Source organism: Rana temporaria, chromosome 2 (genome assembly GCF_905171775.1).
Source record: "Rana temporaria chromosome 2, aRanTem1.1, whole genome shotgun sequence".
NCBI classification, from domain to species: Eukaryota; Metazoa; Chordata; class Amphibia; order Anura; family Ranidae; genus Rana; species Rana temporaria.
Genome location: NC_053490.1, coordinates 40,072,311 through 40,098,080, shown reverse-complemented (window position 1 = coordinate 40,098,080; position 25,770 = coordinate 40,072,311). Strand labels below are relative to the sequence as shown.

The window sequence follows — 25,770 nt, the reverse complement described above, 5'->3', positions numbered from 1 at the left end:
CAGCTCAATTTACCAACCAGTCTGCAACCAACCGAATGATTCTAACACTATGCATAAAAAACAGGGGTTTAGTTTGCACATTCATAAAAACTGCAGAGCCACTTCACGGCACCCCAGAAGTAGCTCTGCAGCTCATTCATGTTCAGTATTTGCAAATGTGTGTTAACTAAACCCCCATTTTTATCCCTTTCATGACCAAGCCCATTTCTGACATTAAGGCCCAGATTCTCAGTGGCGATACGACGGAGTATCTCCAGATACGCCATCGTATCTATGCGCCCGATTCTTAGAATCAGTTACACATAGATATCTGTTATATCCGACAGGCGTAAGTCTTACGCCGTCGGATCGTAACTGCATATTTACGCTGGCCGCTAGGGGCGTGTACGATGATTTACGCGTCAAAATATGTAAATCAGCTAGATACGCAAATTCACGAACGTACGCCCGGCCGACGCAGTAAAGTTACACCGTTTACATTAGGCTTTTCCCGGCGTATAGTTGCCCCTGCTATATGGTGGTGTAAGTGCGGCGTACCAATGTTAAGTATGGCCGTCGTTCCCGCGACGAAATTTGAAAATTTGACGTTGTTTGCGTAACTCGTCCGTGAATGGGGCTGGGCGTAATTTACATGCACGCTGGGAGATTTCCACGGACGCCGCATGCGCCGTTCGTAAAAACGTCAATCACGTCGGGTCACAGAACATTTACATAAAACACGCCCCCCTGTTCCAAATTTGAATTAGGCGGGCTTACGCCGGTCGATTTACGCTACGCCGCCGCAACTTACGGAGCAAGTGCTTTGAGAATACAGCCCTTGCACGTCTAAGTTGCGGCGGCGTAACGTAAATCGGATACGTTACGCCACCGCAAAGATACGCCGCTGGACGAGAATCTGGCCCAAGGTGTTTACAAGTTAGAGGGAATTTTTTGCTAGAAAATTACTTGGAACCCGACTTCCATTTGCGGTTTCTTTGCTGCGCGAGCTCACAGGGACGGGGAAGCTTAAAAAAAAAACAAACAAAAAAAGAAGTTTTATTATCTTTATATATTTTTAACATTGCGTTTAAAAAAAAAAAAAAAATGTATCACTTTTATTGCTGTCACAAGGATGTAAACATCCCTTTTGACAGCAATAGGTGGTGACTGGTACTCTTTATGGAGGGATCGGGTCTAAAAGACCTCCAATCCCTCCTTTGCACTTCAAAGTATTCAGATCGCCGAAAACTGCAGTTTTCAATACTGTATATGTAGCGCCCCCTTACTTTCAGTAAAGGCGCTACGCTAAAGTTAGTGGGGAATGAGAGAGATAGTTTGCCCTCATTCTGAATTATGTCAAATTTGGCTGTCGCCAAATCTGGATTGTTCTGTGTGCTAGACTGTGTTCTAGGAATGAGACACCATCCCTGGGCGGCAGGTGGCGCCAGAGAGGTCCAGGCGGAGCCGCTTTTCCCTAGCAGCCAATTAGAGGAGTTTTCCCTCGCGGGGCATGCTGGGGAGAAGTATTTCTGTGGCGGAAGCCGTTCTGGGTTCTTCGGGGGTTCCTGGTTCTTGGTGCGGCACCCACCTTTAGGGTGTGAACACATCGCGGGCCCCACCACTATGGCCTACCTGGCCTGGGGTCGCACGCCACGTGGAGTTCCTGACTCTGGGCCCTCCTGGCCTGGAGCAACTGAGGTTACCAGGGGCCCCAGTGACATACTGGGTTCCCAACTCTACTGAAGAGATCCCAAGCTGCGTACTGTGCGTGCGTGCTGTGCGGTGGGGAATCGGCTCAAGGAGAACCAAGAGGCAGGTTGTCTGAGAAGCTTGAACGAACCATCAGGGATCTGGGTGGCCGAATGCTGACAGATAACCTTAGTACTGTCAGTCGGTGACCCCAAGCACAATTTACTGGGAGGATAAGCTCAACTATTCAGCTCATCCAAGTTCTTAGCCTGTGGCAGAGGCTCCACTAGAGCCAGGCCTGTGGCAGAGGCCTGTTCCTCCCAACAACCTTAAAGTGACACTTTGGCTGCCAGGCTCGTGGCAGGAGTCTGTCCGGAGGCACTTCACCTACTCTGGCTAGAGTGGGGACGAACTGTATCCATTACTACTGAGAGCAGGACTGCTCGTCTCTTATCCAAGCCCGATACTGCAAGGTTCTCTTACTTCATCAACCTTTTCTGTCCTATCTCATGTATCAATGTTGGTCATGTTGGGCTGAGACAAAGCATTCAGAAAATCTTATCCGCCGATTGGACATTCGTTTACTACTCTACTCACTATAATCACCCTAAACAACGATTGAAGGTAACTTAATACGCCGATCCCAAAACAACCAGCGGCTCCTGAGGGGGTAGCGCTACATATATTTTTTAAAAACTGGCGTCGAGTAAACTGGAAGTGGCGTTGTGACGTTGCTTCCGTGTTTACATACAGAAGACTGGAACAAAGCAGTTTCTGGCTTTGTGCCAGTTTGTGTCTAGACGCCAGAAAAAGCGCATCCAGTCAGAGCAGCGGAAGGCAGCAGGGGGGTGTTCCCTTCCCGCTCCTCTGGAACAACAATCGACCAGCTTTTAGCCACACCGGTAAAACTTAGAAAGCCGACCGCCCGCTCTAAAAAAAACTACCGGGATGATGCCTGCAGCTGCGGGCATCATCCTGGTATAACCCCGAAAGCCGAGGCCGCATATATGCGTACGCTCGGCGCGAAGAGGTTAATGGCCAGCTTAGTAGACTGCTTTAAGAAAGGCCTGGATTATTTCCTAAATGTACAGAATATAACTGAGTACTGACATTTATAGGTAAAGTTGATCCAGGGTAAATCCGATTGCCTCTCGGGGGATCAGGAAGGAATTTTTTCCCCTGCTGCAGCAAATTGGATCTCATGCTCTGCTGGGGTTTTTTGCCTTCCTCTGGATCAACTGTGGGTATGGAGTTGGGTGTATGGGATTGCATTGTGTTTTTTATTTTGTTTGTTTGTTTATTTATTTTGTTTTTTTTATGGTTGAACTGGATGGACTTTTTTCAACCTAACTATTTAACTATGTAACTATGTAATGCATACTGTTAGGCAGGATAGTTTGATTGGTTGCAGACTGGTCAGTAAGTTACGCTGGGAATTTTCTTTGGCTTTGTTTGACATCCATCGCCCTTTCATGTGCTCCTTCCTGCAAAGGCCCGTTATCGGTGGGGGCAGTCGCCATTTGTTCGAATAAAACTTTGAGTTGCAAAATTAAGTACTGCATGCCTGAGCACACCCTAATCACCCGGAGGGTCTGCTTTGTATTCATACAAAACGTAAAGGGTTCTGGCATTGTTGGATCAAAGTTGGATCCCGTTCATTGAAGTCAGACATGAAGTCATAGGTGCAAAGTCGGAGCGGAAGTCGTCAGGCTTCTATGTGGTACCAGTGTGACGCTACAAGGATTCTCCCACCCGACGCGTTTCCACAAAACCCAGCCTTAGGCCACATTCACATTTAAGAATAGGTCTGACGCAGCTTACATGCGAGAACCCCAGTGGGGTTTGTGTGCAAGGCCAATTGCTCACAGGTAATTTCTGCATGATGGTGATAGATTTGCCTATATGTCTCAGTTTAATTCTCCCTGCTTGCCATTGTGATTACCATCCGGTTATTGAAGTGCTAATGTCCCCTCACTATTTCTAAAGGTTAATTGATCTATTATGTTGCGTGAAGGAGATCTGTGTTTAAGTGGCTTGTGTTAATTATTCTGATTGCTTCATTGTGGTAATTATCTCTCTATATGCGGGGTCGAGTTGTCTAGTTAATGTATTCAGTACAACTAGTACTCAGCGTCATTGATGTCATTGTCTAAAGAAAATGTGTTTTCAGACTCGGCTCCGTCGTGTCTGCCTATAATCTGTATGGAAGCCCCAGTGTGAGGGGGGCGGAGATTTGTCATTGTAACAGTTTTGGAAATGACATATAAGCTGTGTGATATAACATTAAAGTCTGTCTTGTTCTAGCAGTAAGCCTGGGCTAATGTGTGGCTTAATGGGCGATCTCAGGAATATTCCTCCTCGTGGAATATTGGGGTGATGTTCTTATGGAAGAAGGGAATCTTTGACGGGGATATCATACCAATACCGTCACAATGAGTGATTACATGCAAGCTGCTGCAGATAGCTGCGGAAGATTTGGCAGCCTCCGATTGCCTTCAATGGAGCTGCCTCTACCAATTGCAGCAAAACCCTGCTGGGGTTTTCACATGTAATCAGGGTCGGGCCCATTTGCAGGTGTGACCGTAGCCTTATACACTTACCGGACACTTTATTAGGTACACTGGTTTAATTGCACAGCAAAACAAATTGCTAATCAGCCATTCACATGGCAGCAATGCATTTAGGCATCTAGACATGGTGGAGACAACTTGCTGAAGTTTAAACTGAGCATCAGAAAATTGGGAAGAAAGGGGATTTAAGTGACTTTGAACACTGCATGGTTGTTGGTGTCAGACGGACTGATCTGAGCATTTCAAAAACTTTTCACGCACAACAATCTCTAGAATTTACAGAGGACAATCTGGAAAAGAGAAAATATCCAGTGACCGGCAGTTGTGTGGACAAAATGCCTTGCTGATGTCAGAGGTGAGGAGAGAATTGGCAGACTGATAGAAAGGCAACACTAACTCAAATAACCACTCGTTACAACCAAGGTATACAGAATACCATCTCTGAATGCATGACACATCAAAACATGAAGCAGATGGGCTACAGCATCAGAAGACCACACTGGGTGCCACTTTTGTCAGCTAAGAACAGGAAACTGAGGCTATAGTTTGCACAGGCTCACCAAAATTGGACAATAAAAGATTGGAAAAACGTTGCCTGTCTGATGAGTGGTGTGGGGGGGATATTTTTTGGCATACTTTGGGCCCCTTAGTAAGAATTGAGCATCATTTAAACACCATGGCCCACCTGAGTATTGTTGCTGACCATGGCCATCCCTTTAGGACTACAGCGTCCCAATCTCCTGATGGCTCCTTCCAGCAGGACAGTGGCGGCTGGTGCTCAAATTTTTTTGGGGGGCGTAAACAAAAAAAAATTGCAGCCTCACTGTGCCCATCAAATGCAACCACCGTGCCATGCCATCAATTGTCGCCACTGTGCCCATTGTCGCCACTGTGCCCATTGTCGCCACTGTGCCCTGTAAAATGCACTTACCTTTCTGCTTCCATGTCCCTCGTTGTCCTCTCCCTCCCTCGATGATGCTTCAGCCAATCAGGTTACCAATAACCAGAATCGGTGAACCTGATTGGCTGAGACGGCCGTCAGTCTTATCCAAGGTACACAGCCCCCGTACGTTCGAGGATAAGACATCCGGGAGCCGAGGGGCTGTACTCGGAAAGCCTATCAGAGCCGCTGGCTCTGATAGGCACTTCCGCACAGCCAACCAGCTGCCGTTATTCAGGTATCCGGCGCCCTATGTCCGGCTATCTGAATAGACCAGTGTCAACTGGCCACAATAACATACATTCATGCAATGCATGAATGTATGTTATTTGCGAGAGCCAGAGGGGGCGGCGCTGCAGAAAGACATTCTTAATGTCTTAAAGGGCCAGTTTTTTCTTTTTTTTATGACTACAGGAGGGGGGGCGGCACCCGGGCACCCCCTATGGACGGGCCGCCACTGCAGCAAGATAATGCACCATGTCACAAAGCTCAAATTATTATAATACAGGATTTATATAGCACCAACAGTTTACGCAGCTCTTTACAACTTGAGTAGACAGTACAAATACAATACACTTTAATACAGAAGGAATCAGAGGGCCCTGCTCCTTAGAGCTTACAATCTAAGAGGGAAGGTCAAGAGATACTAGAGGTAATAACTGTGGGGGATGTGCTGATGGAGAAGATAAATGGACAGTTAGGTCAGGGATCGTCTGAAAGTGGATAAAGTAGGAGAAAAATCGAACAGATTGGGGTAGAGCATTCCAGAGGATGGGAGAGGCTCTGGAGAAGTCCTGAAGGCGAGCATGGGAGGAGGTTAGGGTTGCCACCTGACCGGGATTGACCCGGACAGTACGGGTTTTGAAACATGTGTCCGGGTCTCTGCCCACTAGAGACCCGGACACATTATTCAGACCCGCTGGTGGCTCACTGTGCTTGTGCCTATGCTGTGCAGCCACAGCCGCGTCCCGAGTTCGGGTCCGCGGCGATTTCTGCTTCAGAAGAAGGTTTCCTATTCTCCCCCGTCTAGCCCCCCCCCCCCCTGTCAGCGGCGCGCCTCCGTCTGCATAGTGTGCTGCAGAGTGGAAGACGGTACACGGGACGCAGAGTGCTCAGCTCTTCTCTGGCTGGCTGCAGAAGAGGCACAGAGGTGGGGTTAAAGGCGGAGCCTCAGTGTTCCATGCTGCTCTGTGCTGAAGTGTGTGGAGATCTGGCTCAGAGCTCAACTTTTAAAGTAAGTTTTTGCTGTTATATGTCAGGATATCAAAGAGCTCTCACATGCCCCTTATACACACAGTCCTCACTACTTCCCCCACTATACACTATCTATATATACAGTTCTGCCAACCCCCATATACCATGTCTACAGTTCTGCCCCCCCCCCCATATACCATCCATAGCCATATATACAGTTCTGCCCCCCCCATATACCATCCTTAGCCATATATACAGTTCTGCCCCCCCATATACCATCCTTAGCCATATATACAGTTCTGCCCCCCCCCATATACCATCCACAGCCATATACACGGTTCTGCCCCCCCCCTTCCATATACCATCCACAGCCATATATACAGTTCTGCCCCCCCCCCCCTATACCATCCACAGCCATATATACAGTTTTGCCCCCCCATATACCATCCACAGCCATATATACAGTTTTGCCCCCCCATATACCATCCACAGCCATATATACAGTTCTGCCCCCCCCCATATACCATCCATAGCCATGTTTACACTTCTGCCCCCCCCATATACCATCCTTAGCCATATATACATTTTTGCCCCCCCCCCCATATACCATCCATAGCCATATATATACACAGTTCTGCCCCCCCCCCCATATACCATCCATAGCCATATATACAGTTCTGCCCCCCCTCCCCATATACCATCCATATACATGTCTACAGTTCTAACCCCCCTTCCCCCCATATACCATCCATTCATATAGTTCTCACTCTCTCACATACCAACCCCATCATGCCCTCCACACTCCTCTCCTGTACTTACTGCCCCCATTATACCCTCTGCAATGCTCTACTGTACATACCACCCCCATCATAGCCTCCACACTGCTCTCCTGTACATAAAGCCCCATCATACTCTCCACACGCCTGTACAGTAGAGGAGTGTGGAGGGTATGACAGTGGGCAGTAGGCCCACTGTCATACCCTCCACACTCCTCTACTGTACATACTGCCCCCCATTATACCCTCCACACTGCTCTCCTGTACACACTGCCCCCATTATACCCTCCACACTCTACTGTACACACTGCCCCCATTATACCCTCCACACTCTCCTGTACACACTGCCCCCATTATACCCTCTGCACTCCTACTGTACACACTGCCCCCATTATACCCTCCGCACTCCTCTACTGTACACTGCCCCCATCATAACCTCCACACTCCTCTCCTGTACATACTGCCCCCATCATACCCTCCACACTCCTCTCCTGTACATACTGCCCCCATCATACCCTCCGCACTCCTCTCCTGTACATACTGCCCCATCATACCCGCCACACTCCTCTCCTGTACATACTGCCCCCATCATACCCTCCACACTCCTCTCCTGTACATACTGCCCCCATCATACCCTCCGCACTCCTCTCCTGTACATACTGCCCCCATCATACCCTCCACACTCCTGTCCTGTACATACTGCCCCCATCATACCCTCCACACTCCTCTCCTGTACATACTGCCCCCATCATACCCTCCACACTCCTCTCCTGTACATACTGCCCCCATCATACCCTCCACACTCCTCTCCTGTACATACTGCCCCTATCATACCCTCCACACTGCTCTCCTGTACATACTGCCCTCCATCATACCCTCCACACTCCTCTACTGCATATACTGGTCACTGTTACACCCTCTTCACTCCTTTCCTGCAAGTATTACCTACCCACTCATTTCTTGTACATAATGTCTTACACTTTTCAGTCCTTTCCTACACATACCAACATACGCGCCACACTCTTGTATATACTGCTGTAAATTCCGCACTCCCTTCCTACACATACTGTAATACCCTCTGTAGTTAATGAAAACAAAAAGGTGAACTAATGCCCCTGATCTCCACTACACTTACCTCTGTAGTAATGGAAGAGTTTTTTTTATTAAATGATTGTGCTGAGGTTTATTCATGTCAGTGAGACTCTTACTTGTGGCACAGCAAAGTAAGCATATTCTATAGGTAAAATAATGTTTTATTTACTCATGCTCCTTGAGGCCCCTCCCACAATATGGCCACACCCACCGTATGCAGTGGTGTGTTCGGGTTTGGCTTGAGGAAAAGGTGGCAACCCTAGAGGAGGTTGACAAGGGGGTTTCAGAGCAGGAAGTCTTGGGAGGAGCGAAAAGAAGGATTAGGTTGGTAATTCATCTCAAACAGGTTTCTTGAACGCGACAATGAGGTCACTGTACTCCAATGGTCTCCACAGTCACCATATCTCAATCCAAAAAGAGAACCTTTGAGATGTGGTGGAACGGGAGATTTGCACCAGGGATGTGCAGCCGACAAATCTGCAGCAACTGCGTGCAGCCATCATGTCACTATGGACAAAAATCTGAGGAATGTTTCCAACACCTTGTTGAACCTATGCCATGAAGAATTCAAGTGCAAGTAAACCCTCCTATTTTCAGCCAAGGAAGCTGCCATCTTTGCCTCTGTTTAATCTACAACTGCCATGATCAGTTATGACACCAGCCATTGGATGGTTTGACAGCTTGGTTGAGAGCACAAACCAATGGAAGAGTTACATTTCTGGCACGTGCCAGCAGGGCCACTGATAGAAATCATGGGGCCCCCTTACAGTCTACCCAACGGGCCCCCTTTAGCCCCACCCCTGGCCCCTCTCTCTATAACCTGCCTTGAAACAAAATGAAGATTTGTCTACAAGTGATATCACTGCAGACCGTGCCACCCATGCAGCCAATGCCACAATGTGCTGCAGACAGTGCCACCCATGCCATGTGCTGCAGACAGTGCCAGCCAATGCCATAATGTTCTGCAGACAGAGCCACCCATGCCGCCAATGCCATAATGTGCTGCAGACAGTGCCACCCATGCCATAATGTGCTGCAGACAGTGCCACCCATGCCATAATGTGCTGCAGACAGTGCCACCCATGCCATAATGTACTGCAGACAGTGCCACCCATGCCATAATGTACTGCAGACCGTGCCACCCATGCAGCCAATGCCATAATGTGCTGCAGACAGTGCCACCACCCATGCAGCCAATGCCATAATGTGCTGCAGACAGTGCCACCAATGCCATAATGTGCTGCAGACAGTGCCACCCGTGCCGCCAATGCCATAATGTGCTGCAGACAGTGCCACCCGTGCCGCCAATGCCATAATGTACTGCAGACAGTGCCACCCGCGCCATGTGCTGCAGACAGTGCCACCCATGCAGCCAATGCCATAATGTACTGCAGACAGTGGCAGCCAATGCCATAATGTACTGCAGACAGTGGCAGCCAATGCCATAATGTACTGCAGACAGTGCCACCCATGCCATAATGTACTGCAGACAGTGCCACCCATGCCATAATGTACTGCAGACAGTGCCACCCATGCCATAATGTACTGCAGACAGTGCCACCCATGCCATAATGTACTGCAGACAGTGCCACCCATGCCATAATGTACTGCAGACAGTGCCACCCATGCCATAATGTACTGCAGACAGTGCCACCCATGCCATAATGTACTGCAGACAGTGCCACCCATGCCATAATGTACTGCAGACAGTGCCACCCATGCCATAATGTACTGCAGACAGTGCCACCCATGCGCCAATTCCATAATGCCATAATGTACTGCACAGTGCCAGCCAATGTCATAATGTACTGCAGACAGTGTCACCTATGCCACCAATGCCATAATGTTCTGCAGACAGAGCCACCCATGCTGCCAATGCCATAAAGTGCTGCAGAGCCACCCATGCCGCCAATGCCATAATGCACGGTGCCAGAAATTAAACTCTTATTGATGGGTTTAGTTCCGCTTTAAGGCAGTTCTGAAGACAAAAAGGGGGTCCAACCCGGTACTAGCAAGGTGTATCTAATAAAAAGGTGTCCATGACACGAGTTCAGCTTTCAGTAGGCTTCAGGGAAGAGGAAAAGGCCATACTCAAAGTCCTATCAAGATGTGTGTAATATAAGTGCGATCAGACAGGAATACAGGAACTATACATTCACGCAGCATCCCAAAATGAATTGGGATAGAGATCAGCATTGCCAGAGCTTGTAAATCTGAATGAATGGACACATTGACAAAGCTGAAATGTCGAGTGTTCTATGGCCATTGGCCAGAGGTTATTCTGCCATTAAGCACATCGAATGAGAACACTCACAGATGGTTAGAGGAGGAAATCCAAGCAACAATAGAAACTTTGTTATATAGGAGTCACAAGGGTACAACCATGCAGAACAATTGAAGTCAGAAAAAGACTATGCAGTTAGAAATTGTACCAACGACCTTCAATTTTATAGTCAAGGCCTGCAATTGCACGGGGTGTATAAATATTACTGTAGTGTTGAACCTAGTGCAGTCAGTAGTCACCACTCAGTAACACATCTAGCATAGCTCTCAACCGTCCCGGATTTCGCGGGAATGTCCAGCGATTTGCGGTAAATCCCGCGATCCCGTGAGCAGAGCAAAATTCCCGTGATTCCGCGGCCCCTCCCCCCGCGCGAAAACCGCGATTCGAGGTTAAACGACGTGGTCCCACGATTCGCGATAAATCCCTCGATCCCGCGATTTCCCCCCCCCCACCTGAACAACTTTGATCTCCGCAAACCCCCCCCCCCCGCTTCAACAACTCTGATCCACGGAACCCCCCTCCCTGCTGAACAACTCCGATCCATGGAATCCCCCCCCCCGCTCAACAACTTTGATCCGCGTAACCCCCCCCCCACTCAACAACTCTGATCTGCGGCCCCCCCCCGCTCAACAACTTAGATCCACGGAATTCCCCCCCCCCCCCGCTCAACAACTTCGTTGGGAGGTATGCAACTAGTAAGACAAGTCTATGTGAAGCCTTTTCTGATGAGGGTTGTGGCTGTTACACATAGCACAGGGGGTGTGTCAGGTTTGCCTGAGCACACCTTAAAGCAGAGCTCCACCCTAAAGTGGAACTTCAGCTCATCAGATCCCCCCCCCCCTCTCCGGTGACACAATTGGCACCTTTCAGGGGGGAGGGGGGTGCACCCACTTCTAGGCATAGACTGTGGGGACATGCAGGCAGTTCCCCCCGTTGTGTTCTGGGAAACACTCGGCTCCCAGAACACAGCAGGAAACAGTGAGGACGGCGCAGCGCGACTCGCGCATACGCAGTAGTGAATCGGGCAGTGAAGCCGCAACGCTTCACTTCCTGATTCCCTCACAGAGGATGGCGGTGGGGGTAGCCGAGAGATGAGCGATTGCTCGTCTTCTGCTGCCGACGTCGCTGGACTCCAGGACAGGCAAGTGTCCATTTAACCATTTAAGACCCAGACCATTATGCAGGTAAAGGACCTGGCCAGTTTTTCTAATTCGGCTTTACGTCGCTTTAACGGACAATTGCTTGGTCGTGCAATGTGGCTCCGAAACAAAATTGGCGTCCTTTTTTTCCACTGTCTTTTTTGTAGCATGATAAGCAATTCACTTGAATGGTTTGCGTTTGGCAGGCTGTATGTGACGGGGATCATTTTTGCTGTATTGCTAATCACATCAGAGGTCTAAAACAGGGGGGGGGGGGGGGGACTCTATCTTCCCGCTGGCACACAGTGATAATCATAGGCGTGCGCACAGGGTGTGCCAGGTGTGCCCTAATCACTCCCTGCAGTGCAGATTCCCCCGGCTGCCCCCTCCCACAGCATGGCTGGCTTCCCTGCTGTCCCATTGGCTACTGCAGTGGGCACACATAGATGATATTTCAGGATGAGTGGGGGAAAGGGTAATGTCATTTACCGGCCCCTTTCCTTTCTGAATGAACACAGTGAGAGATCGGTACCATGTTTTTGAGCTTTCAGGTGCACACCCTAATGCAACAGGCTGCACATACCTATGGTGATAATGCCAACACACATGGGGTGATTAGGGTGTGCCCAGGCACAGCTGGCACACCCTGTGTGCATGTCTGAGTAGTATGGGCGAAGCACAGTTCCACTTTCAAAGCAGTGACTTTGTCCCATAATTCATCCAATGACTAAGAGAATGCCCACAGAATAACTGGGCGCCCCCAGGAGAGTGGGAATGAACCAAGGTGATCCTTCTACCTTTTCCATTACAAGTGGAACAGAGGTATTTTTTTTTCTTGTAAAAAATAAAATGGCGGTTGCCAAACTCAGGCTGGATTCAAATTATTGAAGCCCAATCAGCATAACAGCCAGGCAAATGGCATTATCTGAAGAGGCCAGCAATGACAACCTACATTTCTACAAGACCCCTTTCACACTGAGCCGCCCATAGCGTCAGCGGTAAAACGCTGCTATTTTTACAGCCGGCACTATGGGCGGATTTTCGGCACATTTCGGCTACTAGCGAGGTGCATTTAACCCCCGCTAGCAGCCGAGAAAGGATTAAAACCGCCCGCAATGCGCTGCTGAAGCGTCCCATTGATTTCAATAGGCAGCAGTGGTGGAGGAGCGGTAACCACACCAAGGATGCGGCTAGCAGGACTTTTTTTTACAGTCCTGCTAGTGCAGTGGCTCTAAACCTTCCTAGTGCCGTGACCCCTTGATAAAATTTCACAAGGTGGGGACCCCAACAGTAAAATTATTTTTACAGTGTGGGTTGTCAGCACCCAAGACAAGTAATTTGCTCTCCTAACCCTCAGACATTTAGTACTCCCTTCCACTCGTACATTATTAAAACCCCTTATTTTAGGATGTACCACTCTTTGTTCTTCTTTCTCTCTCTTTTTCTTTGTTCCTCCCCCTTCCATGTATTCTCTATTTTTGTTCCTAGTCTTAAAGCGGTGTTTCACCCTAAAAACAAATTTCTAGCATGCCATCAAGCATACTAGCGCGAGCTACAGTATGCCTTTCTTTTATTTTTTGGCGCCGTACTTACGGTTTACTGCCGTAGTGAAGTTTCAGACTCCCCGCGGGGAATGGGCGTTCCTATGCACAGGGAAGATGATTGACGGCCGGCTATGGCGCCTGCGCACAGACATCGGAGCTCAGGCGCCGTGAAGAGGCAAGTCCTATTTCGGCTATCTTCGGGCAGCGTGACGCGCCATAGCCGGCCGTCAATCATCTTCCCTGTGCATAGGAACGCCCATTCCCCGCGGGGAGTCTGAAACTTCACTACGGCAGTAAACCGTAAGTACGGCGCTAAAAAATAAAAGAAAGGCGTACTGTAGATCGCGCTAGTATGCTTGATGGCATGCTAGAAATTGTTTTTTTTTTTTTTAGGGTGAACCCCCGCTTTAATCTTTGGTGGGGGGGGGGTCTGTGGGGAGAATGGGATGAGTGGCAGTGCTGGTGGGGAGTTGGGACGAGTGGCAGTGCTTGTAGTGGTGGGGGGGGGGGGGAGATCAGTGGCAGTGCTTGTGGTGGGGGGGGAGATCAGTGGCAGTGCTTGTGGTGGGGGGGAGATCAGTGGCAGTGCTTGTGGTGGGGGGGGGGGTCAGTGGCAGTGCTTGTGGTGGGGGGGGAGATCAGTGGCAGTGCTTGTGGTGGGGGGGGGGATCAGTGGCAGTGCTTGTGGTGGGGGGGGGGATCAGTGGCAGTGCTTGTGGTGGGGGGGGAGATCAGTGGCAGTGCTTGTGGTGGGGGGGGAGATCAGTGGCAGTGCTTGTGGTGGGGGGGGGGATCAGTGGCAGTGCTTGTGGTGGGGGGGGGGAGATCAGTGGCAGTGCTTGTGGTAGGGGGGAGATCAGTGGCAGTGCTTGTGGTAGGGGGGAGATCAGTGGCAGTGCTTGTGGTGGGGGGGGAGATCAGTGGCAGTGCTTGTGGTGGGGGGGGAGATCAGTGGCAGTGCTTGTGGTGGGGGGGGGGAGATCAGTGGCAGTGCTTGTGGTGGGGGGGGAGATCAGTGGCAGTGCTTGTGGTGGGGGGGAGATCAGTGGCAGTGCTTGTGGTGGGGGGGAGATCAGTGGCAGTGCTTGTGGTGGGGGGAGATCAGTGGCAGTGCTTGTGGTGGGGGGGGGGGTCAGTGGCAGTGCTTGTGGTGGGGGGAGATCAGTGGCAGTGCTTGTGGGGGGAGATCAGTGGCAGTGCTTGTGGGGGGGGGGGAGACAGTGGCAGTGCTTGTGGTGGGGGGGGGATCAGTGGCAGTGCTTGTGGTGGGGGGGGGGGATCAGTGGCAGTGCTTGTGGTGGGGGGGGGGATCAGTGGCAGTGCTTGTGGTGGGGGGGGGGTTCTGATCATCCAACTTAAGTGCTCTTGATCAAGGTCATCTGCTGATCTGAGAACTGTAGTGAGGACTTTTAACGGAAACTCTAATCACAGGTAGTGTTACTCCCTGGCTCCAGCTTTACCGTGTCTGACTTTGTGGTGTCTCACAGCAGTGACACCTTTGCCGAAATCAGGAGATAGGGTCTCGTCCAGGCCCTCCCCTTTCACATTCCTCACCAGTCAGCTGACCTCTAGTCTCTGCCCCCCAGCCATCCTGTGAACTGAATGGCCTGCGAAGAGGCCGAGTGTGTGGCCACGGGCTTCAGGAACAGCCCAGCTGGGCAGCTACAGGAACAGCCGAGGATTCGGTGACCGCTGGCAAATCATCATTTGACCCCCGAGGGGGTCCCGACCCCAGGTTGAAAACCACTGTGCTAGTGCAACACTCCAGTGTGAAAGCCCTCGGGCTTTCACACTGGAGACAATGGAGCAGCTGTTGGGCGGATTGCACGCGCTATTTTTAACGCTATAGCACCTGCAATTCGCCCTCAGTGTGAAAGGGGTCTAAAGGCTGGGTTGTTTTTTTTGTTTTGTTTTTTTAACAGTAACTGCCATTCAGCTCTGTAACCGATAGACATGTGCAGAACGGAAAAAAAAAAAATGTTTTGATTTACATAAATTCGTTTTTTTTAAATTCATTTAATTTATTTAATTTGTTTTCCAAATGCAAATTGTTTTCCAATTTCCAAAGAGAATAAAGAGAATAAAATAGTAAATAAAGGAATATACAGGTGGTTCTCATAAAATTAGCATATTGTGATAAAGTTCATTATTTTCTGTAATGTACTGATAAACATTAGACTTTCATATATTTTAGATTCATTACACACAACTGAAGTAGTTCAAGCCTTTTTATTGTTTTAATATTGATGATTTTGGCATACAGCTCATGAAAACCCAAAATTCCTATCTCAAAAAATTAGCATATCATGAAAAGGTTCTCTAAACAAGCTCTTAACCTAATCATCTGAATCAACTAATTAACTCTAAACACCTGCAAAAGATTCCTGAGGCTTTTAAAAACTCCCAGCCTGGTTCATTACTCCAAACCGCAATCATGGGTAAGACTGCCGACCTGACTGCTGTCCAGAAGGCCATCATTGACACCCTCAAGCAAGAGGGTAAGACACAGAAAGAAATTTCTGAACGAATAGGCTGTTCACAGAGTGCTGTATCAAGGCACCTCAGTGGGAAGTCTGTGGGAAGGAAAAAGTGTGGCAGAAAACGCTGCACAACGAGAAGAGGTGACCGGACCCTGAGGAAGATTGTGGAGAAGGACCGATTCCAGACCTTGGGGGACCTGCGGAAGCAGTGGACTGAGTCTGGAGTAGAAACATCCAGAGCCACCGGGCTACAGGTGCCGCATTCCCCAGGTCAAGCCACTTTTGAACCAGAAACAGCGGCAGAAGCGCCTGACCTGGGCTACAGAGAAGCAACACTGGACTGTCGCTCAGTGGTCCAAAGTACTTTTTTCGGATGAAAGCAAATTTTGCATGTCATTCGGTTATCAAGGTGCCAGAGTCTGGAGGAAGACTGGGGAGAGGGAAATGTCAAAATGCCTGAAGTCCAGTGTCAAGTACCCACAGTCAGTGATGGTCTGGGGTGCCATGTCAGCTGCTGGTGTTGGTCCACTGTGTTTTATCAAGGGCAGGGTGAATGCAGCTGGCTATCAGGAGATTTTGGAGCACTTCATGCTTCCATCTGCTGAAAAGATTTATGGAGATGAAGATTTCATTTTTTAGCACGACCTGGCACCTGCTCACAGTGCCAAAACCACTGGTAAATGGTTTACTGACCATGGTATTACTGTGCTCAATTGGCCTGCCAACTCTCCTGACCTGAACCCCATAGAGAATCTGTGGGATATTGGGAAGAGAAAGTTGAGAGACGCAAGACCCAACACTCTGGATGAGCTTAAGGCCGCTACCGAAGCATCCTGGGCCTCCATAACACCTCAGCAGTGCCACAGGCTGATTGCCTCCATGCCACGCCGCATTGAAGCAGTCATTTCTGCAAAAGGATTCCCGACCAAGTATTGAGTGTATAACTGAACAGAATTATTTGAAGGTTGACTTTTTTTTTATTAAAAACACTTCTCTTTTATTGGTCGGATGAAATATGCTAATTTTTTGAGATAGGAATTTTGGGTTTTCATGAGCTGTATGCCAAAATCATCAATATTAAAACAATAAAAAGGCTTGAACTACTTCAGTTGTGTGTAATGAATCTAAAATATATGAAAGTCTAATGTTTATCAGTACATTACAGAAAATAATGAACTTTATCACAATTTGCTAATTTTTTGAGAACCACCTGTATATAAAAAATCTATTCTATTCTTTTATTTTTTATTTTATTCTAATTGTTTTTCAATTTCCAAAGAGAATACAAAAAAATAAAGGAATAGAATAGATTTGTTTTATATTCTATTTCTTTATTTTCTATTTTATTCTCTTTGGAAATTGGAAAACAATTAGAAAACGACTCAAATTCAAATTTTGTCCGAATTTTTCTTTCGTCATTTCGGATCAGTTTAAATTCAGTAATATTCTAATTCGTAAACAACTACATTTCCGAATAACAATTTTTTTTTTTTTGAAATTTAAATTTGGAACGAAACAAACCACAAATGTCTACCCCTCTTAAAAGAAAAACAAAATACAATGAATATACTATTGTCTGGTGATGTTGTCCACTGCAGAGCTGTGCTGCATTTTACATTAATGACAGGACTACAAAAAAGAAAGGATTCCTGTACCTCGGGAATTAGGTCCAATTGGGACTTCCCTTACCTGACCTTTTTCTAGTGTGCATTCTTATATCAAGTTTCTTTCTCTATTGAAAAAAAAAAAAAAAACCCTACACACACTAAACACACACACACGCACACACTAAACAAAAACTAAACACACACACACACACACACTAAACAAAAACTAAACACACACACACACCCCCTAAAAAAAACTAAACACACACACTAAACAAAAACTAAACACACACACACACACACACACACACACACACTAAACAAAAACTAAACACACACACACTAAACACACACACACACACACACACACTAAACACACACTAAACACACACACTAAAAACACACACACACTAAACACACACACTAAAAACACACACACACTAAACACACACACTAAAAACACACACACACTAAACACACACACTAAAAACACACACACACACACACACTAAAAACACACACACACACACACACTAAAAACACACACACACACACACACTAAAAACACACACACACACACACACACACTAAAAACACACACACACTAAAAACACACACACACACACACACTAAAAACACACACACACACACACTAAAAACACACACACACACACACACACTAAAAACACACACTAAACACACACACACACACACTAAACACACACACACACACTAAACACACACACACACACTAAACACACACACACACACTAAACACACACACTAAACACACACACACACACTAAACACACACACACACTAAACACACACCAAACACACACACACCAAACACACACACACCAAACACACACACACCAAACACACACACACCAAACACACACACACACACACACACACACACACACACACACACACACTAAACACACACACTAAACACACACACACACTAAACACACACACACACTAAACACACACACACACTAAACACACACACACACTAAACACACACACACACACTAAACACACACACACGGTTAAGCCATGTTTTACTACCCCCTAAGCTGCAACAGAGGTACACACATGCCAGGGTCGCAATAATTTGCAATACAGCATAAATTATCCCTGTAGCATACATACAGCCTGCCAAACACAAACCATTCAAGTGAATTGCACCATTCTACAACCTCATGAAATGCACATGGTTGCAGTGGTGCAAACTTTTAATACGTACAGCCAGGATATAAAAACACATTCTTACCCCTATCAAATGTCCTCTGAAAAGCAATCCACCACAGCTACTCTTTATGGGGCTACTGCACGTGTAAACAAGCTCTAATAAGGCATTAAACTGCGAAGAGTTTAGAAACAATTTAAAAGGCTAATCCACCCAAAAGTAATGTTTAGTTCCAGGTGGAGCGATTGGGCCGAGTCAACCAGTTTTTTATGCATCTCGCAAAAACCCCCGACTTGGTTTCCCATCCACCTGAAAGCTTTGGAAGGTCTCCCAACACATGTGAGGGGCAGCTCCTGGTTTTATCCTTAACCACTTCAGCCCCGGAGGATTTTTACTTTTTCCCCCCCAAAATAAATATCCCCAAAATATTGCTAAAAATGTTTCCCTCAGTTTAGCCGGTAACACATTGTTGTACATATTTTTGGTATTAAAAAAAAAAAAATGGGATAAGCATACATTGATTGGTTTGCACAAAATTTATAACGTCTACAAAATAGGGGATATGGGCCAGATTCTCGTACCTGCGGCGCAGCGTAACGTAACCCGTTTACGTTACACTGCCGCAAGTTTTCAGTCTAAGTGCCCGATCCACAAAGCACTTACCTGGAAACTTGCGGCGGTGTATCGTAAACACGTCCGGCGCAAGGCGGGCCAATTCAAATGGGGCGGGTACCATTTAAATTAGGCGCGCTCCCGCGCCGGACGTACTGCGCATGCTCCCGACGTGCTTAGCGCGAAATTAAGATGCGCCGACGTGTTGAGAATCGTGACGTGCGTAACGTACTTACGCCGGGAAAACAAAAAAATTCAAAAGCGACGCGGGAAAGACGGGCATACTTTAACATGGTGGAGTAATTTTACACCATGTTAATAGCAGCCCTATCTTTGCGACGGTAATCTAAAACTTGCGACGACGTAATGACGGGAAAAACCTTTGTGGATCGCCGTAACTGCTAATTTGCATACCCGACGCTGGTTTACGACGCAAACTCCCCCCAGCGGCGGCCGAAGTATTGCATCCTAGCATCCGACGGTGTAATTCAATTACACCTGTCGGATCTTAGGGCTAGCTATGCGCAACTGATTCTATGAATCAGTCGCATAGTTAGAACGGCCCTAAAACAGAGATACGACGGCGTATCAGGAGATACGCCGACGTATCTCTTTTGTGAATCTGGCCCTATATTTCTGGCATTTTTATTAATAATTTTTTTTTTGATGAGAGGGAGGGAGCAGACGATCAGTGTCCTGTCACTAGTCAGAACAGGGAGATGCCTTGTTTACACTGGCCTACATCGGGTACGGTCACAGAACTTGCGGCAGGGGCATGCACCCTCATGGCAGGAAATTCAAAGTGACGTAAATATACGTCACTTTGCCCAGCCGTGCCATTCTACCAACGTATATTTAACTGGTTAAGAACTACAAACAAAACTTTTTGGATACAGCAAGGGAGGGTTATAACCCCTGTCAGATTATTTTTTCCACCATCTGCATCCCACTGGGGAGATTTCCTCTCACTTCCTGTCCCATAGTTAAACAGGAAGTGAGAGGAAATTAAGTGACCCCCAGGTTCAAAAGAACTAGTGTCTCCATTGGAAGATTTCCCCTCTATTACTTTTCTGGAGACCACCCAAAATTTGGAATTTTTTTACTTTCAATGACAACAGTAAACAGAACAAAAGATGGTGAATCTCCCCAACAGGGGCACAGACCGTAATAAAAAATGGCAGGGGTTCTAATCCTTCTGCACTCCATCCAAAACTGAAAAGTTTTGCCTTTAGTTACACTTTAACATTTACTAAAATCAGTTTTGGGTGGACTGCTCTTAAAGTGCCTGTCCAGCCAAAAGTTTAACTTTGTGGTTCTTGGGTAAGGATGAGCTTAGGCGTGTTCGCACAGCCCACGTGCAGAGCCCGCCAGGAAGTCGGTACTGCGTTGCGCCAATCACAGGCAGTTAGACATTGTCCGGATGCGCGGCTGCAGAGATCGGAAAATGTCTCACTGCCTGTGATTAGCTCAGTGCCGACTTCCTGGCAGGCGCTGCACGTGGGCTGTGCGAACACGCCGGAGCTCATCCTTATTCTTGGGTGGGAAAGGGTTGGAACCATGGGAGTCCGCTGAAACTTTTTCTAGGAGTGGCGATACACAGTCGCATTCAACGCGGCCAGCTGGCAGTGTGAAATAGCTCTTGAGATAATTCAGCTTCACTCCATGCCCATATAAATATAGCCTAGAGAATGTACAGACCCCCCTTCAGCACAGACCCCTCCATTCAGCACAGATGGACCCCCCCCCCCTTCAGCACAGACCCCCCCAATCTGCACAGACCCTCCCATTCTGCACAGCACAGTGGTGCAGTGAGTAGCACTTTCGCCTAGCAGCAAAAGGGTTGCTGGTTCGAATCCTTACCACAACACCATCTGCCTGGAGTTTGCATGTTCTCCCTGTGCATGCGTGGGTTTCCTCCGGGTACCCCGGTTTCCTCCCACACTTCAAAGACATGCTGGTAGGTAAATTGGATCTTGTCCAAAATTGGCCCAGTATATCTGTGTGTATGACTGTGTCCCAATCGTGTCACGATCCTACGGGGTAAAATGACCGCACCAGCCAAGCAGACTCTGGCTGGAAAAAGCGCCCAGAGGCGATTCAGTTCGCATGAGTAGCGCTATACAAAGTCATTCATTCATTCAGATGGACCCCCCCATTCCACACAGGTCCCTTCATTCAGCACAGACCCCCCCCCCCCTTCAGCACAGATGGACCCCCTTTAAGCACAGACCCCCCTTCAGCACATACCCAGACAGCCCACGGCCTCGAGACTCTAACACCTTCTCGATTTTCCAGGGGGGGGTCAACTGTCCCCCCTTGCCCTATGGAGCAGACGCCCATGGTTGGAACCCGTCAGGGTTTAACCAATATTCAGAGCCCCATTGGATTTCTTTTCACTAGGGCTGGCCATAGACAGAGCAATTTTCTTAAGGAAAAGGAAAAAAAAGGAAGGGGGAAAAAAATAAAATTTGCTTTATTCCCCCATCAACAGTGTCGGTGTTGATGGAGGAATCCCACCCATGGAGCCATTGTGTTCTCCTGGTGTCGATGTGACAATCACATGTAATGTCTGATCGATTGTCTGATCGATTGATCTTGGCTACATTCAGCCTGCCCATACTTGGTTCGAATCTTAGCCAGTCCCTATTGATCAATTATTGATCTGTATCGAACCATCCATGGCTGGCTTTAGGGACAATCTGTCTTTCCTCTGCATTGCGGTGCATCAGCATGCATTGTGTGGCTCACAAATGTGCATTGCCTTAAGGCAGCCCATTCATAATGAATTAGAAGGCAAGCAAAAAACAGACCCATGCTTTTTTTGTTTTCAACATAGCGGATCTCAACCAACAGAATGTGCAGGTGCATGGAGGACCATTCAGAATGATCTGCAATGTGCCCCTGCAATGTAATACAAGCTGTGTTACCCCCTATGTTATAGCAATAGACGGTTATGAATGGGCCATTACAGTGACAAGGGTTTCATCAGACTGGAAGTCAGAAAACCATCTGATTTTCATCACTGATCAAGAATGACTGTTCAGAAGGAAACGTTATTCTAAAATATAGGTAGCCACATCCTAAAGATCATAAAAAAGAAAATTGGATGGGGTGGAGCAGTAGGATTTTATTAGTACCATCAAAGAACATTGCAAAGCTTTGTTAAAAATCAATAAATTGTATTTGCGTACAAATTACAATACACAAAAAGGTCCATCAGGACATAGAGATTACAGGTTGATCCCCCTTGATGGTTTCTACACCCCCACACCATAGGAGCCACCTCTACCTGAGAAGCTAGTGTTGGTGTATGTAGGCCATGGGTGCTCAACCTGTGACCCTCCCACTGTTGCCGGAACTACAATTCCCATCATGCATCTGCCTTTGGAAGTCATGCTTGTAACAGTCAGCCTTGCAATAGGGTGACCACATTTCCAAACTGCCATTCAGGGACCCCCCCCCCTCCTTCACAAAAATTTGCCATCTTTAAAGGCTTATATGCAAGTAATTGGCCATAATAGGGGTATGGGGGGGTCCGGGTACTGCCTTGGGGGACATGTATCAATGCAAAAAAATGTTTTTAAAAAATTTCAGGAGCAGTAATTCCAATTATGCTTAAAAATGAACAAATTCTCTAAATATAGTGCCTGGGGGGTCCCCCTAGTCTGCCTGTAAAGTGGCGCATGTGTACCATGTATCACTCTGGGATACTGTATTGACCTGGATTAAAGGTGCCCGGGACCCGGGACAGAACTGCAAAATGCGGGACTGTCCCGGGCAATCCGGGACACGTGGTCACACTACCTTGCAATGATTCATGGGACTTGTAGTTCTGCAACAGCTGGAGGGCCACAGGCTGAGCATCCATGGTGTAGACCAGGGATATGCTATTAGCGGACCTCCAGCTGTTGGAAAACTACAAGTCCCATGATGCCTCTGCGGGTCATGTTTGTGGCTGTCAGTCTTGCTATGCAGTAGTTCTGCAACAGCTGGAGGTCCACAGGTTGAGCATCCATGGTAGGCCATCAGGGGCGACATGTTTCGCGGTTACTGCCTGTGCCCTTGTTACAGAATTTCTGAGGAACTCAGAAGCAAGTTAAAGAAAATCTATTTGAGTCCCAGATAGCAGTAAAAACCCAACAGAGGGTCCAATCCTGCCCCATGCTATCCAAAAAATGTTTTGGGGTAGATTTACACTTGACAACTATGGAGTCTTAACCACTTAACAACCGCCCTATAGACGAAATACGTCTACAAGGCGGTTGCTTAACTCTGGGAGGGCGTCAATGTACGTCCTCCCAGAATCGGGCGCGCACACGGGAGCCTCCGTGACCGCCGGGTCCTCCGGACCCGTCTGATCACGGATCACGGTAAATCGCCGCTGATAGCGGCGGTTTACCACGTGATCGCTCCGTCCAATGACGGAGCGATCACTAGTAAACAAACCGGCGTCATGTGATGACGCCGGTTCCTCCCTCTCCTCTCTGTACCGAACGGTACAGTGTGAGAGAGGGGAGGGGAGAGAGCGGAAGCAGCAGCAGCAGCTGCTGCGGGCTGTATCTGACACATGCAGTCACAGATCCATCCATCCCTCCCTGTGCAATACTCTGCAATGCCCCAAAATACTCTGCAATGCCCCAAAATACCCTGCAACGTCGTCTATGGGAATTTTTAAGTAGCAAAGTTTGGCGCCATTCCACGAGCGTGTGCAATTTTGAAGGGTGACATGTTGGGTATCTATTTACTCGGCGTAACTTCATCTTTCACATTTATGCAAAAGAATGAAGAAAAAATACTAAATTTGCCAAATTTTATAACAGAAACAAAGAAAAATTATTATTTTTTTTACAGAATTTTCAGTCTTTTTTCTCTTATAGCGCAAAAAATAAAAAACCCAACGGTGATTAAATACCACCAAAATAAAGCTCTATTTGTGTGAAAAAAAGGACGAAAATTTCATTTGGGTACAGTGTTGTATGACTGAGTAATTGTCATTCAAATTGTGAGAGCACCGAAAGCTGAAAATTGGTCTGGTTATTAAGGGGGTTTACGTGCCCAGTGGTCAAGTGGTTAAAGCATGCAAGGTAAAGGAGAAGAGGCCCATGTCCATGACAAGGGTGGAACTTACCTGCCAGGAGGAGAAGAAGGAAGCTGGGCTGAGGAGGGTGTTGCTAGTAGGGTGTGTACCCCCAAAGAACTCATCAATGCAGAGGTCACATTGCTGGGCATCTCTCCAGTCCCAGAAGGGAATAGTAAAACTATCATCCCCGGTCACCTTCTGGATTTCCCGTTCCCAAAGCAGCAGGAAGAACCTATGCCAAGGCAGAAAGCCAGGAGCCTCATGGGCAAAGTCTATGTCGGCCCACACACTACCATCTTCCAAGAAAGCATCCCTGGAGGCGTAGTAATGCAGCCACACAAACAGATCGTAGCTATTGATATCTGCGAACATCGGATCGGAGCCATTGTTCATCTGCTCGTAAGTGCCGGTGGCAATAACATAGTCTGGGCTGGTGGTACGCTTGGCCAAGTTGAGGTAGGCGATAAGCTTGTCCTTCTCAGCCGTGGTCATCCTGAAGATCTCCTTTCTTATCATATTGCGTCTATCGGTGCAGTTTGGTCCTGTGTAGCCAAACCTGCACTCTCCGCAATTGTAACCCATGAAGTTACCCTGGCATCGGCATGTCCTGTTGTAGAAGACAATAGGCCAGTTTTCTCGATCATCAATGCCCGAGAAAGGGAACTGGGCACCTACTGGGGAGTTGGAGGGCACTACATCTTGGCACACTCCCCTGCCTGAGACTTCTCCACATGAAGAATTATCTCCTGACCAGACTGGGCAACATTCCTTGTTTAAGAGGACCTGTGCTGTACTGCAAGCCCTGGGAAACTGTCCGTAGGCGGCATGGAGTACCAGGAGCAGGGTGCTAGCTGCTAAAAGCATGGTAGTACTTTCCATCCTGGTGATCCTCCTCAGACCTCTTCAAGCAAGCCAAGGGGGAAAAAAAATCTCTCTTCTCACTTATTAATTGAACTAATCACATGCTCAGGCTTATATCACTTCCCCCCCCCACCCTCCTGACTCCACTGAAGAACATTTCCAACCCCTCCCCTCATTAGCACTAGTGATGGTCACAGGAATGAAAGGAGTGACTTAAAAAAAGTATTTAGATATGTATTCATACTTTTAAAAAAAATGTTTTAATGTCAACTTTTTGCAATAGGAATTTAATAGTCCCTTTTTGTTTACAAACTTTTTTATTTGGTACAAAAAGCAAAATGGCATACAAAAAAAGAGTACACATAAGAAAATGTCCAGGAGTCAAAAAATAGACAATAGTAAACTATATTTGTAAACAAAACAAAAAAAGGAATTTAGTAGTCCCTAAAAAAAAAAAATATATACTCGATGATTGTTTGTTTTTCTAATTAAAATAGTACAAACTAATAAAATAAAAGACAAATTACATCAGCACAGTACGAAAAGTGGAACTAATTCATTTATTACGTTTGCCATGTGATGGGCCAAGGCTCTCCCAGTCCCCATTCATTAACCACTGTTTTTCAGACTCGGTGTTTACAAGTTCAGCCTAGGTTCACACTGCTGCGAATTCAAAATCGTGATAAAATGCGCGATTTTACCGCGATTTCCCGGCTGCGATTCTGCCG

General features: G+C 47.5%; 1 protein-coding gene across 1 annotated transcript in view; it reads right to left on the bottom strand.

Annotated features, from left to right (window-relative positions):
- Positions 1-25,139, bottom strand: part of TYR (tyrosinase) — a 52,209-nt gene extending 27,070 nt beyond the window's left edge. Inside the window, exon 1 of the mRNA XM_040340118.1 lies at positions 24,230-25,139. Coding sequence (XP_040196052.1) covers positions 24,230-25,060 — 831 coding nt within the window. The 5' untranslated portion in view covers positions 25,061-25,139. The remainder of the gene's footprint in view (positions 1-24,229) is intronic.
- Positions 25,140-25,770: the final 631 nt, after the last annotated feature.